The sequence below is a fragment of the Pundamilia nyererei genome, unplaced genomic scaffold (assembly GCF_000239375.1).
Source record: "Pundamilia nyererei isolate P.nyererei 1_Seehausen unplaced genomic scaffold, PunNye1.0 scaffold00001, whole genome shotgun sequence".
Taxonomy (NCBI): domain Eukaryota; kingdom Metazoa; phylum Chordata; class Actinopteri; order Cichliformes; family Cichlidae; genus Pundamilia; species Pundamilia nyererei.
The window spans coordinates 4,163,982-4,179,459 of NW_005187402.1; the positions used below are offsets into that span (position 1 = coordinate 4,163,982).

At 41.5% G+C, this 15,478-nt stretch overlaps 1 protein-coding gene across 3 annotated transcripts; it reads left to right on the forward strand.

The window, feature by feature from the left end:
* The first annotated feature begins 323 nt into the window (after window positions 1-323).
* Window positions 324-13,329, forward strand: LOC102215380 (SH2 domain-containing protein 4A). Of its 3 annotated transcripts, none has more exons than XM_013913417.1 (6): window positions 324-532; window positions 6,766-7,245; window positions 10,210-10,327; window positions 10,661-10,766; window positions 10,860-11,088; window positions 11,933-13,329. In XM_013913417.1, the coding sequence occupies exons 2-6, from the start codon at window positions 7,065-7,067 to the stop codon at window positions 12,073-12,075; spliced, it is 777 nt and encodes a 258-aa protein (XP_013768871.1). In that variant the 5' UTR covers window positions 324-532; window positions 6,766-7,064; the 3' UTR covers window positions 12,076-13,329. The 3 variants fall into 3 exon arrangements, with proteins under 3 accessions (XP_013768871.1, XP_005719528.1, XP_005719527.1); XM_005719471.1 differs by having other exon boundaries at window positions 6,793-7,245; XM_005719470.1 differs by lacking the exon at window positions 324-532 and adding an exon at window positions 4,727-4,842.
* The last annotated feature ends 2,149 nt before the right edge of the window (window positions 13,330-15,478 follow it).

Here is a 15,478-nt window from a genome sequence, read left to right on the forward strand (position 1 = left end):
CATGATGACAGAATGTGCCATGTGTAGTAGCGACACTTAGTGTGTGTCTGTGTGCGTGCGCGCGCGTGTGTATGAGCTACGAGTCTGCTGGGCAGCCAGGTCAACCGACAGACCGATCACCATGGCAACAGTGCCACACTCTGCCCCTATGTGTCAAGCTGTAAATATGGATGTCTTTGGAACCAGAGAACAACTGGACAGTGTCAGGCCCAGGTGTCGTCCTGTCGTCCAAATGCTAACCGCCTTGCTAACTCGTATGCAAGAGAATTAAAACCTTAGGAGTTTAGATACCCAACCATCCAAAACAATGGATAGTGCACAAGAGCAGTGAAGAAGAGCGCACAGGCTGGCGTCAGGGGATTCCGGACAGAAGGACAAGAGCAAGAGTGAAAGGGAAGGTTTGAAGAAGATAGTGAGACCCGCTATGATGGATGGTTTGAGATGGTGGCAATGACAAAAAGACATGAGGCCGAGCTGGAGGTGACACAGCTGAAGATGCTACGTTTTTGGAGACAAAGACAAGGTTGAGATGGTTTGTATTTTAAACTTTATTTATACAGATAGCCCCATTGACACCCAATGTCTCATTTACAGGAGAGACCTGTTCCTCTTAAAGATGCAATATTACCTTATCTGGTTGCAACTATGTTCTATTCATCACGAGTATGTGTCATAGGAAAGGCGTCAAGATCGTTTTAGTGTCATTCAGCTGTTTTGTTTCCTCTCACGGGTCCCGTCAGCAGTGACAAATAGATTTAGATGAATATTATTATTGCACACCAGCCTACCTCCCCAGCACCAAACAGCACACACACAGACTTAGTTTATAGTTATTATAAATCATTGTAAACAGCTGAAGAGGACATTTCTTTACCCAAACAAGAAGTGGTGGAGACCAAAAAGGAAAAAATAGAGGGATTTACATTGGTGGATGTGAGGATCAGTAGCTGTTCGCTAGCAGCACTAATAAGGTAATGATGACATATTTGCGTTTACAGTTTTCCCCTCCAAGGTAATTAATGCTGTTTTAACTGTTTAAGCTGCTTCTTCGTGTTGATTCAGCCACACCATGTAATCAGCAAAGCAGCTCTGCCTGTAATACTTGCGATTAAAATGGGGTTTCATTTTAATCCATGTAAAGCCTGGTATTTTTTTTTTGTATTAAAATGCGGAACGTAAACCAGTATCCACAGCGTAAGCTTGCATTGCTGCATGTACATGAAAAATGCAGCCTGTGTATGTAATGATGTTACGTTTTTCAAATGAAGCATTAAAAAAGTCAACATACAGCGCTGGTGGCACGTTGTGGCAAACACTCAGCACCGAGAGCTTCATCACAGTCGCTTCTGCCAGTTAAAAGACGCTGGGGACTAAAACAATATTTCTTTGCGGTCGTTTTAGCCGCACGCCTCTCTCATGTGAATCCATGCTAATGCACAACCTCTGCGTCAGCCCATGCATTAAACATGGAGCAGCTGAGGGGGGATATGTTGCAGTACCAAATGTTTTACTATTAAAAATCACCCTGTTAAAAAAAAAAACATGATGGGAAATGCAAACTGCCGGTATCACATGAGATCCCAGTTCTTCAGAGAAAAATTACATAGGAAAAGCAGAACAAGACAGATTATGCAGATGTGGTCTCAGCAGACTTGTTGGGGTTAAAGGTCAAGGAAATGCTGTTAACCGCCTAACAGGGCCAGAAAAACCTGCGAAGGATACAACCCAGTGTTAAAATAAGCTCCTTTATCATATATTGATCTTCATGTTCCTCTTTTATAGTTCAGTAAATGTATTTAGTAATTTACACCAAGTTCAACATGAGCAATTATTAACCTAGAGACAGAAGCTCTGAACAGCATGTACAACCAACAAAAAAGAGGCGCCAGCTGCAGGATGGTGAGGTCTGGTGACAGCATACACTCTAAATCAATGGGATTTATATATATGAAAGTACATTTGGGCACAAACCCACACAGACTACTTCAGCGTATATCATGCTAATGATTGCTGATCCAGTGCCCTGGTTGGTAATACAAACAGCTCCAACTCAACTGAGACTCCACTAATGTTCATCCTTTTATCGGGGACGATCGTGGCTCAAGAGTTGGGAGTTCACCTTGTAATTCGAGCCCCGGCTTGGACAGTCTCGGTCGTTGTGTCCTTGGGCAAGACACTTCACCTGTTGCCTACTGGTGGTGGTCAGAGGGCCCGGTGGCGCCAGTGTCCGGCAGCCTCGCCTCTGTCAGTGCGCCCCAGGGTGGCTGTGGCTACAATGTAGCTGCCATCACCAGTGTGTGAATGAATGGGTGGATGACTGGATGTGTAAAGCGCTTTGGGGTCCTTAGGGACTAGTAAAGCGCTATATAAATACAGGCCATTTACCATTTTAAACCAAGCACACAGCTTTTAGGTTAGTCTCTTTATCAAAGAGACTTGAAAGATTTATATTAAAATATCCTTTTAATTACAATGTGCTTTTATTGTTCCTTTGTTTTTTGTTTTTGCATTATTTCAATACAGTGAGGTAATGCATCTTCCACATACTATATTTATGTTGTTCAAAACAGATCTATATACCTAATAAGGATAAACACACACTAAACATATATTTTGTAGTATGACTAAAAGCACACTCTCATTTATCCCCCCCCACCCCTGCAGTCACATGATCCTTTCATTGACTTGACTTGTTATTTTGCATTGCTCCAGCAGAGGGAGCTGCTCATGCATTAACACCACTCAGTGTGGGCGCACGTGTATTACCCTCAGAGTGAATTCAAACCAATGACTCCATTCATTCATTCACTTATTGTAAATAACTGCGGGGCCTTCAGTCGCTGCCATTTGTGGCTAAAGTCCGTCATTTCCAAGAGAGACCTGGCAGCAAAAGTCAAGTGTTATTTGCCTAGAAAATGTAAAAGGTAAGAAGGTGACAGATAAAGGAAGGAGTCTAAGTTTTCCTTATTGGAAATCAGCTCCTACTACAAAATAATTCCTGTTAATCTGACTGAGAGGTGTGGTCACTGATTAGAAGAAATGGCGTGAGCAAGATTTCAAGGAAAGGGAAAAAACACGAGAGAGAGGGAGAGCGAGAAACACACCGAGAGGTAGACAAACAGGTGTCTGGTATCACTTTTGGTAGAGACTCAGCAGTATTGACTGATGGTAGTTGCGGTTTCACTTTGCGCAATGGTAGCTGTTGTGGGGGTTTGGGGCCCAATCCACTGAGCTAAACAAAGCAAACCATTTCCTGCCTTATTCGTAAATAACAATATTGCGATTTTAGTGCAGATTTTTTTAATCCATTTTTCACAGTAACATGTCAGTTTTATTAAAGCCATTTTGTAACAGATGTGTTATAACAAATTTCAGCTGTTGTTCACACCAGGATTAAAACTGCAGGTGTGTTGTGCCATCTCATATACACACTCGGCCTGTTTTCCACTCTGCTCCTACCACTCCCGTCATCCTTGCTGAACAGATATTGCTGATTAGCCGACTTTACAACTTGATAACTCAGTTTGAATGAGTCAGACCTTCCAAATAAGTGGCTTTGCAAGTTTTGTTTAAATAAACCTTAACGTGGCAGTAACTGTGGTGAAGCTAATGTAAAATACACCAAACAAGCATTTAAGTGGTTGTGCAGAAACTTGGGTAAAATTTGTATTAAAGGTTCAACAAATAAATGATAAACCATGTTAAATAAGTTGTGTTAAATAAACAATAAAGAAATAAACATTGATTTTGGAATAAATCTATGACAATATTATAACATTTTACGTTAAAAAAAAACTGTCATAAAAATGTAAATGTATTACTGACCCATTTAATAAAGGCCTGTTCTTAACGTACTTTACAGCAGTGTACGTAATCATCTCTCAAATCAAGGACCTTGTAAACAAAATCACAGGAGCAGCAATTCCCCCCCTTTTTTTAATCTCAGAAGCCTCATTGTGAGTCACATAACCCTGAAAATCACGCAACACCCTCATCATTGATGCATCACTTATACACTGGAAGTTGTAAATAGCTTTGTTTGCTAATAGGAATGTGAATGACATTTGTGCTATCAAGCTGATCTTATGCCTCTGGGCAGAGTAAGAGCAAACACAATGACTACCTGTATAATAATGGTGTCAACAACCTGTTGACGGAAAACCCCTGTGGAAAAAAAAACCCAGTTTCCTTACTGTGCATGCGGTGTTGTGATTAATTGTTTCGTACAAAGCCAGCAGGACTTCCTTAAGGAAGAAGAGGGAGGAAAGTGGGGAGGTAAATGCAGCTATGCAGGCACTCTCAGCCAGATGAGATTTAAACAGTACATGTAGGAAAGACAAAAAAAAAGAAAAGAATCAGAGAGAATTGCCCTCTTTTCCCTTGATGGGTAAAATTCAGAGCCTGTCAGGGGAAATTAAACTCCTCATGTCCTTGAACACAACTAAATCTCATCAGCGGAGCAGATTAGAAATTTCAGGCTATGAAGTCATTAACGGCAGCAGGTACACTGCATGTGTAAATCTGCTTACTTTAATACTGTGACCCAGCTGCTGTTAGTTTACCTTTTTGTGTTATTGTAGTAATCTAAACAGGAGATAAGAGGTAGTGGAAAGAGGAGGAGGGGAGAAGAAAAGACGAATGCACTGATGTCAGTCCGTCCCACTTCTATTCAAGTACAAATGCCTGCATACCAGCACTGCTGACGACTGATCTGATCCCACACACACACACAAAGGCGCTCTGTGACGGCCTGTCGCGTCACACGCTCATCATAGCGCTCACTCACACAGGCACTGAAAGTCAGACCGGAGCTGGGAGATGCTACGAGCTGGCAGCTGCTGAGTAAGTCCACTTTCCCTCCTCTGCACTCCTCTTTCATTCTCTGCCTGCTTTTCTTGCTTGATTGCTATTCTCCGGCCCGTCTAAGTTCATTTATCTCTCACACTCTGCCCCGCCGCTGTGAAATGGCCAGTGTTTTCTCACACTGAGAGACCTTTCAAACTTTTCTCTCAGTATGCCGTGCACATGCCTTTCTGCTTTTCTTTCTTTCTTCTCGGTGTATGTGTAGCGGCAGAGAGGCTTATTTGCATGCTGGCGCAGAGCCAGAGCCCAATGCTTTACCTTTACAGAAGAATAACAGAGCCGCGAGTTTGCTAATTTTGTCCCTTTCTGTGATATTATTTCTCTAAAGAGTCTGCAAGGGCTGTTATTGTCTTTGAGAAATCTGGACGCACTCACGTCTCAGTCTGAATGCTTCTCTTTTCCCAAATTCACACAGTTGATTGTGGGAGCTGTGGTGCAGGTGTAACGCTGTTCATGAATAGAGAGCTGAAGCAATTTGCCACAGAGCTGAATGTTTGCTATGAAGTCTTCGAGTCAGGTTGGGTTTATTTGCATTGCTCCCAATCACAATCTGAAAGGGCTTTAGCAGCCCCCATTCAATGTACAGAGTGTAGGCGTTCACATAGGCAAGAACATGGATCACAAAGACATCACAGCAAGGGAAAAAAACTACTGACAGATATTGAACGAAGGGACACTAGTTCTACAACTGACACCAAAACTAAGCTGCTCGGTTTAGTGCGATTTGGTGACCTGTGGGTAGCAGGGCCAGACCAAATTGACTGTTTTCTACTGTTTTGAGTTCCCAGGCTAACAAAAATGTACAGGTGCAGAATATACTGGTTTCACTGCTTCATTTAAGCTGAATTATTCCGCTCTTGTTCAGGATTTAGCAGAAGTGGGCAGATCAATCCAAATATCGATAGTAATGATGCTAACTCTGGTATTGGAAATGAATCAATACTTGGCTGATAGGATCGATACTTTGTTTCTGTCCTCTAAGTACAGTATGAAGCTCACTGAACTAATTATTGTGGACGGTATAAATCACAGTGATTTAGGGTCATTAAAATGTGTTCAGAATTTGCAAACCGCCCATGATTCATCTCATAAATCATGACACATTGGACACACTGGACACACTGCTCTAGCCTACATGAGCTGCTTTTGCAGGTTTTTTAGTATCAGTATGCGTGCTGATATCTGCACCTCTTGCCCTGTATCGGATCAGTACTAAAATTTGCACTACTGAGCACCACTAGGATTTAGAATCACTAAATGGGCCCACCTGTGAAGCACATGTGGCCACACCTAACCTCAAAGGAAACTTTTATCAGTGACCATAACGCTGGATCGCTCTCAAACGCTCATTGGTCAGCTGTTATCAGCCACACAAATCCTATTGGCTCTCACTCAGCAAAACATTAGCCCACATATTTTAAAAACTGCACAAGGTTGTTTTCTGGGATTTAGACTCTCAGGGCTTCCTGATTAATTTATAACTAACTGTGTTGACATGCATGTTGATAAGGTTCTGAAAAAACGAGACTGTGTGTGTGTGTGTGTGTGTGTGTGTGTGTGTGTGTGTGTGTGTGTGTGTGTGTGTGTGTAATATTCAACTCTTTATCCCTGGGTCTGTTACTCACAGATAGCATAGAGTCATTAGCACCCCACCCTGTCTATGTCTGTGTGTGTGAGTGTGTTGACATACTGAACCTGCCCCTATTTGCCCATCAGTGTTTGGAAGCACAGCAGTATTCTCACTGCAACACTCACTCACACACACACACACACACATTACACTTGGCATTGTTACTTATTTGCTTAGGGCCTATTGTGTTCTGCCAGCCAGAGCTGCATTGAGTGAAAGGGAACAAAACAATAAAGTAGGTTTAATCTCTCTCTCTCACTCTCTCTTTAAAGCCCACAACAGAAGCATTTACTGCCCAGTTGATCCGGACACTCTACCCTGCACCTCCGCCTCCAGAAAGAGCCTGCACACTCCTGCTGCAGTCCAGAGAAACAGCACTTGACAAACAACACCGAACTGACCTCCAACTGCCAGGACTGTACCTGATCCCATATCCTTCAAAGAAAAGGGCAACCTGACTCTGAGCACAGCGGGAAAAGAAGCAATCACACCCCACTGCTGAAACACGACCCAGTGGACCGAGAGACAGAGGGGCTGAGAGTCGTGTGTGGTGCCCGGGAAAAGAGGCAGGATGCTGGCTCAAATCCTTCAAGATATGTGGGTGGAACCTGAGGTTCTAGAGGCCCTCAGTGAGGAGCAGAAGAGGATCCTCTTCCTCAAGATGAGAGAGGAGCAGGTACGCCGCTGGAAAGAGCGCGAGGAGAAGGAGGAGAGGGAAAGAGGACACAACAGGAACACCAAGTCAAAGAAAGGTACAGCACTGGTTATTCTGTAGTGGGTAAACTTGTTCAGCTTACCATACAGGTCACACTTGTATAAATTCCAGTAAGGGAACAGCCTTAAACACTCATGAAACAACATTGTTTGGAAGAGGAAGGACCGAGGTTTCTGGTAAACCTGGCTCCCATTTTTACATAACATCATTAGACATGAGGTTAATACCATCCGGTCTGATATCACCAGATTTTTTTACAGGAACAGCAGGTGTCACAACTCTTTCGACAGGTTAAGTAGGCGGAAATCATTTAGGTAAATGAGAGAGAAAAGCTGCTGGTTCACTAAAGACTAAAGCTACCTGTAAAAAGGTGTAATTGATTGAAAAATAAAAACCCAGAAAATGAAACGTTGTGGAAACATTATGGTTTATTTATCAGGCTAACTGAAATATGTTAAGATACAGGACCTGTATTATTTCTAGTCTTGTTTACATTTGTCAGTACAGCGAGCATTCAAGGCTTTGTTTGCTATTTAAGTCAACTATTTTCTTAAAGTAAAGGTTGTAATCTGTGTTTTGGTTAGCCTATTTATTATACACTATAACTTCTTGCTAATATAACTTCTTTTGTATGCCACAGAATACAAAAGCAAAAATTAAAATTAATAAAACAAAACTAAAATGAAACATGTTTAACAAATAAAAGCTAAGCTCAAAGCTAGCTTAAAGCAAAAACTGAATTGAAAACAAAATAAAAACTAGCTAGCTCTCAGCTAGCTGACAGGCCTGAATCTTGAAATTTATTTTACAATAAATTTATATGGATACATTTATTGTAAATGTGAATATTATATAGATAGTAATAGTAAGACTAGAAATAGGTGAAAGAGCTAGCTTAGCTTTTCCTCTCTTTTTTTGTAACTGTCCTTAACAATGTTTATCTTGCTAATTTAAGATGCACAAATATAAAGTGCAAATAAAGAAATACAATGAAAAAAATACATAAGTTGCAGCTTCACAAAGTTTCTGTCCCAGCTTTATCATGGTTGGCTAACAACAGCAGCAACAGTTAGCTTTTCTCACATTTTCTTGTCTGTATACTAAGCTAACCTAGCAAGCTGCTGGCACTAGCTTCATTTAGCTGTTTATTGTTATTTTCTTATAATAGTGCTGTAACTCATTACTTTGTCTTATACAATGAATATGTAGCTTGCAAAGAAGAAGAACTTTGACAACCCGCTCATCCCAAATTGAAAATTATTTTTTATTAAGTTTTCATTTTAGATTGCTTTAAATATTTAATAAAGCCCTGGGCAGTATAACCATAACACGTTAAGAGAAAACACCATGTTTTTCCTGTAAATATCGTTCACTGCAAATCACTTCATGCTCATCATGTTTAATTTAGTTTGTTGCTTGCTGCCAACTCCTTTGGGGGGCTCCGAAAATACAGATTTTAGAAAATGGGGCACCAGAGTTCATTTACACCTACTTGAAAACTTCTAAATTCTCAGTACACGTGAGCAGTGAAGCACGAGTTTTGTACAAAACCTTCTCTGGTTACCAATCTGACTAATGTGTTCAGATTACGCCCAAAGAAATCCAGTTTGACCATCCCTGTTGTTCTCTCTTACTCATTTCATCCAGCCTTCCTCTAATTAAGGTGTTATTCTAACTCACTGAGACCCTGCCGCCTCAGCCGGTTCACCTGGACAACGGATGTGTGTGTGTGAGCATGTGTGGGTTTGATGGACAGATCTCTCACAGCCAGCTGAATCATTCTGTTGGCTGAAAGCTGAATAAGATCGAGGAGGTCCTGTGGTTCTGGGGCGTCACCATGCTTTAAAGCACATATTAAGTTCCCATCTTTGTCCACCCAATCTCTGCCATGTCACCTGAGAGGTGACGGAGTGTGTGCCGTTTGCACATTGCACTCCATACAATCCTTCTGCCATCTTTCTGTCTTTGTTCACTGTTCTGTGGATGGGAAAAAACAAGCCTTTACATGTGGTGTGCAAACAGGTCTTTAAATACAAATGCATGATTAAACCTGCACCTATGTGTGAAGATTTCTATTATGTGCTGCATTTCTGGTTAATTTGCGGGTGTGGTGGTAATAAAGACAGGCACCGCAGGTCTGTAAAGTCATGGCAGGTGATCGACACTCAGCGAGGTGGCTATAAATGTGAATACTGAAGGTGTGTTTTTGTTTTTTTTCTGACATCACAGGTACCATTATGTGCTATGTCACTGCATGCGTAGCACACAAGCCAATTGTCTAAAAATAAGTAGCTGCCATTATTAGCTGGAAACCTGTAAATGTTCACTGGTCCCGCTGGGGGAATTTCAACACTGACAATTTGAATTTTAAAGCCACGCCCCAATCTGTGACATCACGGCAGGTGTTTGGTCTTTATCAGGTACTCTACTGTCATGGAAAAACAATCAGCAGCCGTCAGGACGGGGGTTTATTTTTGAATATAACGTCATAATGAGGCAATGGCTGAAAACACCCAGTTTCCAGGATGTGAACGCAACATTATAAAATTTATTGATTCATAACTGTGAGTGAATTCATGATTATTGTAACATTAGACACTTAAATAAAGGTTTTAGCATTACAACATGGTCTTAAAGTGAAACTTAAAGGGGACATTTAAGTAAACTCTTACTGAAGGTGAGAAGGTAGTTTTGCTGTAGGAGACAATTAAATAATTCCAAGGGGAAAACGGACACAGAAAACACAAACTGGGTTAAAAATGTACTAAGGACAAATCAGCAACAAGCAAAGTGTTAGAGGGTAAGTCTGTTCCGGGAGTGAGGCTTCCCAACACCAACACTTATAGGACAGCACCACCTTCTGGCTGATAGCCACAATAACAGTTTGTTAGACGACTTCATTCTAAATGCTGCTGAGCATTTCTCTCCGAGTGTAATAAGGATATATTTTATGTTGTATGCTTCATATACATTTTGTTTTCCTCTTTTATTTTCTCTCCAGCTTCCAGTAAACACGTGAGGTGGCTCCTTGGGCGGGATGGTGACGTGAGCGTCAGTATAATCGGTGAGGTGGACGAATTGAGATCCTCCAGACTCCTCCAGAACCTCATGAACAACAGGTAGAAACACATAGTGTGTTTTTCCCCAAAAAAATATCTTTGACAAGTCGACTCAAAGAAATCCAAAGCTCTTATCTTATCACAGTAAAGAACAATAACCTATTTTCAATAGATCTGAATTAATGTTGCTCTGCATCGTGTTTTTAACGTAGCACATAACATATAGATTCTCAATTATGTTTGCGTAGATCAACAGTGAACTAAATACTTTCAGTCAGCCGGACAGTTCCTTGCACCAACAGGATTATAGAAGTTACTAGTGACATGGCTGACTGGTGGATTCATTTAAAGGCTGTTATCGGAGGGACTAAAACGGATGTCTTTGTCTTTCAGATTTCAGTCTGATAACATGAATGCCATCCAGAGAGTGGACTTGCTTCCAGGGAGCGAGGACCAGCAGCTTAACCTTAAAGAAGACATCCAGCTACCCATCACACATGTAAGTTCCCATGTTTGAAATGTGTTTGAAAGTGCGACGACCTGCGTGTGTGTTAGAGTTTATAACATCGAGTCGTTTCGGTCTTACGCGCAGGATGACACGGCTTCACCGAATGACCAGTCATCCGAGGAAGACATGGACTCGTGCAGCGCTGATGACGACCCGAAGGACACGGCCGAGGACAGCGACAGCGAATCAGGCAGCGGCTCTGACAACCTCAGCGACTGGACTCCGCTCTACAAGCCCCATTTTAGTAGTCATGGCAACCAGCCGCTCAGAGCCCCGCTGGCGGACACAGAGAAGACTGGCCCCCAGGACAGAGGTGAGAAGGGAGGAGAGGATAGAGGAGGGATCTATGTATGCTAGTGTTAAAAGTGTACGATAATCACCAACTCTAACTGCTTATAAGTTCAGGTTAATCAATATAAAGTGGGTCTGAATACAAAATTGTAGCTATTTATTAGAACAGCTCATAGAAACAATAAACTCAAAGAATCAATCGGCACAGATGGCTCATGGTCAAAAGTGTACAAAAGTACAGGAGCAGTACAGACGCGCACTATTTTACTGTGAGCTATGAAAAACTGAACTATCAGGGATCATTATGCAGGCATGTTCAGTGTTACAGTACATATTGATTACTGCATGACTCACAATTATTAAGCTGATTATTGTTTTAAAGGAACAGTTCATGTGAACATAACACAACTGTGCTGGATAGCTTGTGTGTGGGTTGCCAGGTTTTGTTGATGTGTAGTAATCACATGTCCAAAACCTTTTTATTATCATACATCGTCACGACCGTCAGGCCCAGACAGTGCTTGCCTGTGAGCAGCTTCATGTAGGAACTATTTTCTTTCAACTGTCTACATCCACCATCAGCTAGCAACATTATGGGCACCATTAATATTTTCAACCTGTGATGCTGCGTGAACCTCTCCTCACGGCGGGGTGTAGTTCAGTGGAAAGGAATGATATCTGTCACGATATCTGGCACGTGCCATTTTAATCTACTGTAGTTAAGAGAATGACAAACTAAAACTAGCAACTCACAGCATAACGTGTCTGTTTGATATTTACGTATTAGCTTATCCTTGGGAAAGAGGTGCCACCTCAGCTGTATCCCAGAACATGTCATTGATTGCATCCTGTGCTTCTTTTCTTAGAAACCGCGTGCTACAAAGAGAAGCCAGAGGGCAGAGGTCGCGTGGAGCAGCTCAGGAAGAAATTCGCAGATAATCATCACAACACATCAACTGCCTCCAAGAAACCACCCATACCAGCCAAACCTGCTCATCTGCAGAAGTGAAGCGCACCACCGACCCATTAAGACTCCACGTGTATCTCTGCTACACATGACCCCGAAGAGCCTACTCTATTGAGTGTAATGAGCACTCTGTTGTACAGCAGCAGCTCAGGCTGAGGCTGCACGTACTGAAAGAAAAGGATTCTGACTTGAACCCGAGCAGTGAACAAAAGTCCACTTTATTAGACCTTATTTCAAGGTCCGAGCTACAGAAAGAGAAACATCTGGGGGTGAAGTGAGAGAAAGACTTGAAAGCTTTTGGACTGAAGTCAACCTGAATGATAAAACTAAGCAGCTTTGATGTTGAGTTGAAATTCGAGCAGATACGCTCACACGGCGTCTGTGATTGACAGGTCGACACAGAGCGTGGTGTCCAGAGAGACGCACGTGAACACAGACTATTGACTGCAGGTGAAAAACACTGTGGTTTTATTACTGACATGTCATAAGCAGGAAAAACTGATAAATCATCAGCATTTTTTTTCTTTACTGATCCAAAGGTGGGAGCTATGTTAAATGTAGTCCATGTACCGTATTACTATAATGTTTTTAACTGTGTTGATTGCTTGTTGGCAAAATTCTCCTTCAGCGTTTTAGCTGGCGTAAGAGTTTTGGGTTTAAAAGAAAACAACCAAATTCATGTAAAATTATTAACAGGGTCAGTATACTCAGTGTACTTTCTACTGTCCCTGACATTCACTGACAGACACGGACCTGCTCAGGAGGCCTTTCAGGTTTGGTGTCTTGCTCAAGAACAATTTATCCAGATGTATATGATAATATTTGGAATATGTGGCAGCCTACAGTGCCTTTTTTTCTGTCAGAGCAAATGTTACCAATGGAGTAATGGCCACTCCAGCACACTCGACTTGAAAAGAAACTGTACCTATCAGATTCAAAGGGACTAAACTGTGGCTCTTTTTGACAAAGCTGCAAGCTCTAGCATGCAGCATCAGGTGTCTGAGTTGATCTACCAATCCTGTGTCAGGAGTATAATGAAAGTGAAGGATATTTGATAGAAACACTTGGCTTCATTACATGGTGAATTCTGTCTTTTCTATTTTTTTCTCTGAAGTTGACCATAAGACTTTTAGTAAACTTAGGTCCTTTAAGTCAGCGGTCCCCAACACCCAGGCCACATGGCTCCAGTCTGTGGCTCGCTTGGTTCTGGGCCGTGAGATATGAGACTCGGGTGTGAAACTCATGGTTTTCAGGCTTTCTGTCGGTTTTTATTGTTATTTTTTTATCGGTTTTATCATTAACTCTCCTGGGTGTTTTCCCATGTGTTATGAATAAATCTTCGTTTTTTGTCCAATACTGGTTTTATGTTGTTGTATTTATCCACAACACCTTAAAGGCCGGTCCATGAAAATATTGCCGGACATAAACAAGTCCGCGGTGCAGAAAAGGTTGAGGACTGCTGCTTTAAGTATCTCTATTCCCCACAGAATGCTAACGAGTAACGTTCCTTCAACTTTTACTGTGCAATAATTTATCAGGCTGCCTCTAAAAGTACACAACAATGTACAGTTTAGTAGACCAAAATAAAAATAATATCTCATAATTATAATAAAATAACCCATTTATACGCTAATTGTGCAGCACACAGGAAGGACATTACATAGACATAAATATTCCACAAAACAATATATTAGTGATGATACAATGACCAAAGTAGTTGAAAGTTAACTTCAATAACACTTAAATCTAAGCATTTCAATTTCTCTTTGCCAGGTATACTATACTTTTTCATTGTGTATCTGTAGTTGGCTAATCTGAAACGACGTCAGGTTCTGTTAGAAATGCACATATGCTCTCAGGAATTGACCCGTAGCATGTTACAGATAAACATAATACTGGAATTCAGTCAAAAACATGCTGAACAAGAGTGCACATGTTGAATATATAGTGTACAATAAGTGATTTCAGTTACAGCATTATGATGAGGAAAGCTAATATCTAAACATTAGCGTCATTGACATAAGCAAGTTAGCATGCTAATGTTAGCATCCAGCTCAGAGCACTGCTCCTCACAGACTTTAGTAGGGCAAAAGAAATTTGATGAATTTAGCCAAAAACTAAAAGTTGTGATATTTTATTTACCTTTTATTTGGTGATTGGCAAAAAATAACAATAAAAATAGCAAGAAACAACCCACTAAACAAACATTAGCTTGTTTTTTTTGAGGGAGCGTTTAGCCACATTTGACATCTGTTGACCTGACCAACGTTTTGTGGTTAAAATAAAACAAATCCATATCTTCATGACTTCAACATGGCCACATGCTCAGGATCGCCGACAGCTGTGGAAGCCACATAAGTGCACTTTTTTTTCCTTTTTTTTTTTACTTGTATTGGCTATTTGGACCCAAAGATGTTAACATTTCTATACTTAGCATCAGATGAGGTCAGTCAAGAGGGCATAATCAGGTGATGGACTTGGCAGGGGGGGAAATCCACATTTTAGCGCTAAAACACTGCTATGTTTAAGCTCACAGAACTGCACGGTCATCAAATTAGAGGGACTGTGTGTAAAAATAACTTATGTTTCTATGTTGGTCAGGCAAATTGGATGTGAACACCCTCCACTGCTTTGACTCAGCACTTTAACCTCATGGCCATTGCTTCATTTCTTTTCCACTGCGCTGGAGTACATATCTAAAACAGTGAAAAGCATCTCCCTGGACAAATATTTATAGGCTCTACTGCAGCTTTACGGGACATTAGGAGGAAGAAACCAGAGAAAAGAACAAAATCACACCCGTGGCAGAGACAGCAGTACTTTATTTTTAAGGTTTGCACTGTTTGAGCTGTAGTTACTACCTAACCATTTAGTCACATGTTCCTTTTACTTGGTCACTAATTAATTCCTAAAAGTCTTCACCAGCTGACACTTTGTTTTTTACCTTCTGTTTGTATTTGTACTGTATATATCCTACATGGGTTTATGCCTGTTGTGTAAAAGAACAAACTAAAAGAGTTTTCTTGCTTCTAACAAAGTTGTGTCTGTTCACAGTGTTGGTGTGTGTGTTTGTACGTGTAGGGGTAGGTGGGACAGCTGCAGATGACACAGAGAAGCTGTAGATAGTGGTCACTTACACAATGATTATCTATTCATTGGGCTCTATCAGAAAACAGCCCATCAGAGATCAAACGGAGAGAACAGAAAGCTGATTAGCATGTGGTTCAGACTGAGACGGAGGGCGAGACGCTAGGGGAGACAGAGAAAATGAGAGTCTGGTCACGGGAAGCACAACGTCACAGTCAACTCAGTAAACCTTCTCGCATTCCTTCACCACTTCCACACCCTCACCCTCTGTGTGTGTGTGTGTGTCTGAGTGAAGAGCGTGTGAGCGTCTGTCCGGCCATATATCTTGAACCATGTGACTCTACACGAGCAGTCATGC

Bases quoted from the DNA above. Each gene is read 5' to 3' on its own strand.
- LOC102215380 (XM_013913417.1), top strand. From the start codon at position 7,065: ATGCTGGCTCAAATCCTTCAAGATATGTGGGTGGAACCTGAGGTTCTA. The intron at 7,246-10,209 runs GTACAGCACTGG...TTTTCTCTCCAG, and splicing joins GAACACCAAGTCAAAGAAAG to CTTCCAGTAAACACGTGAGG. The intron at 10,328-10,660 runs GTAGAAACACAT...TTTGTCTTTCAG, and splicing joins CAGAACCTCATGAACAACAG to ATTTCAGTCTGATAACATGA.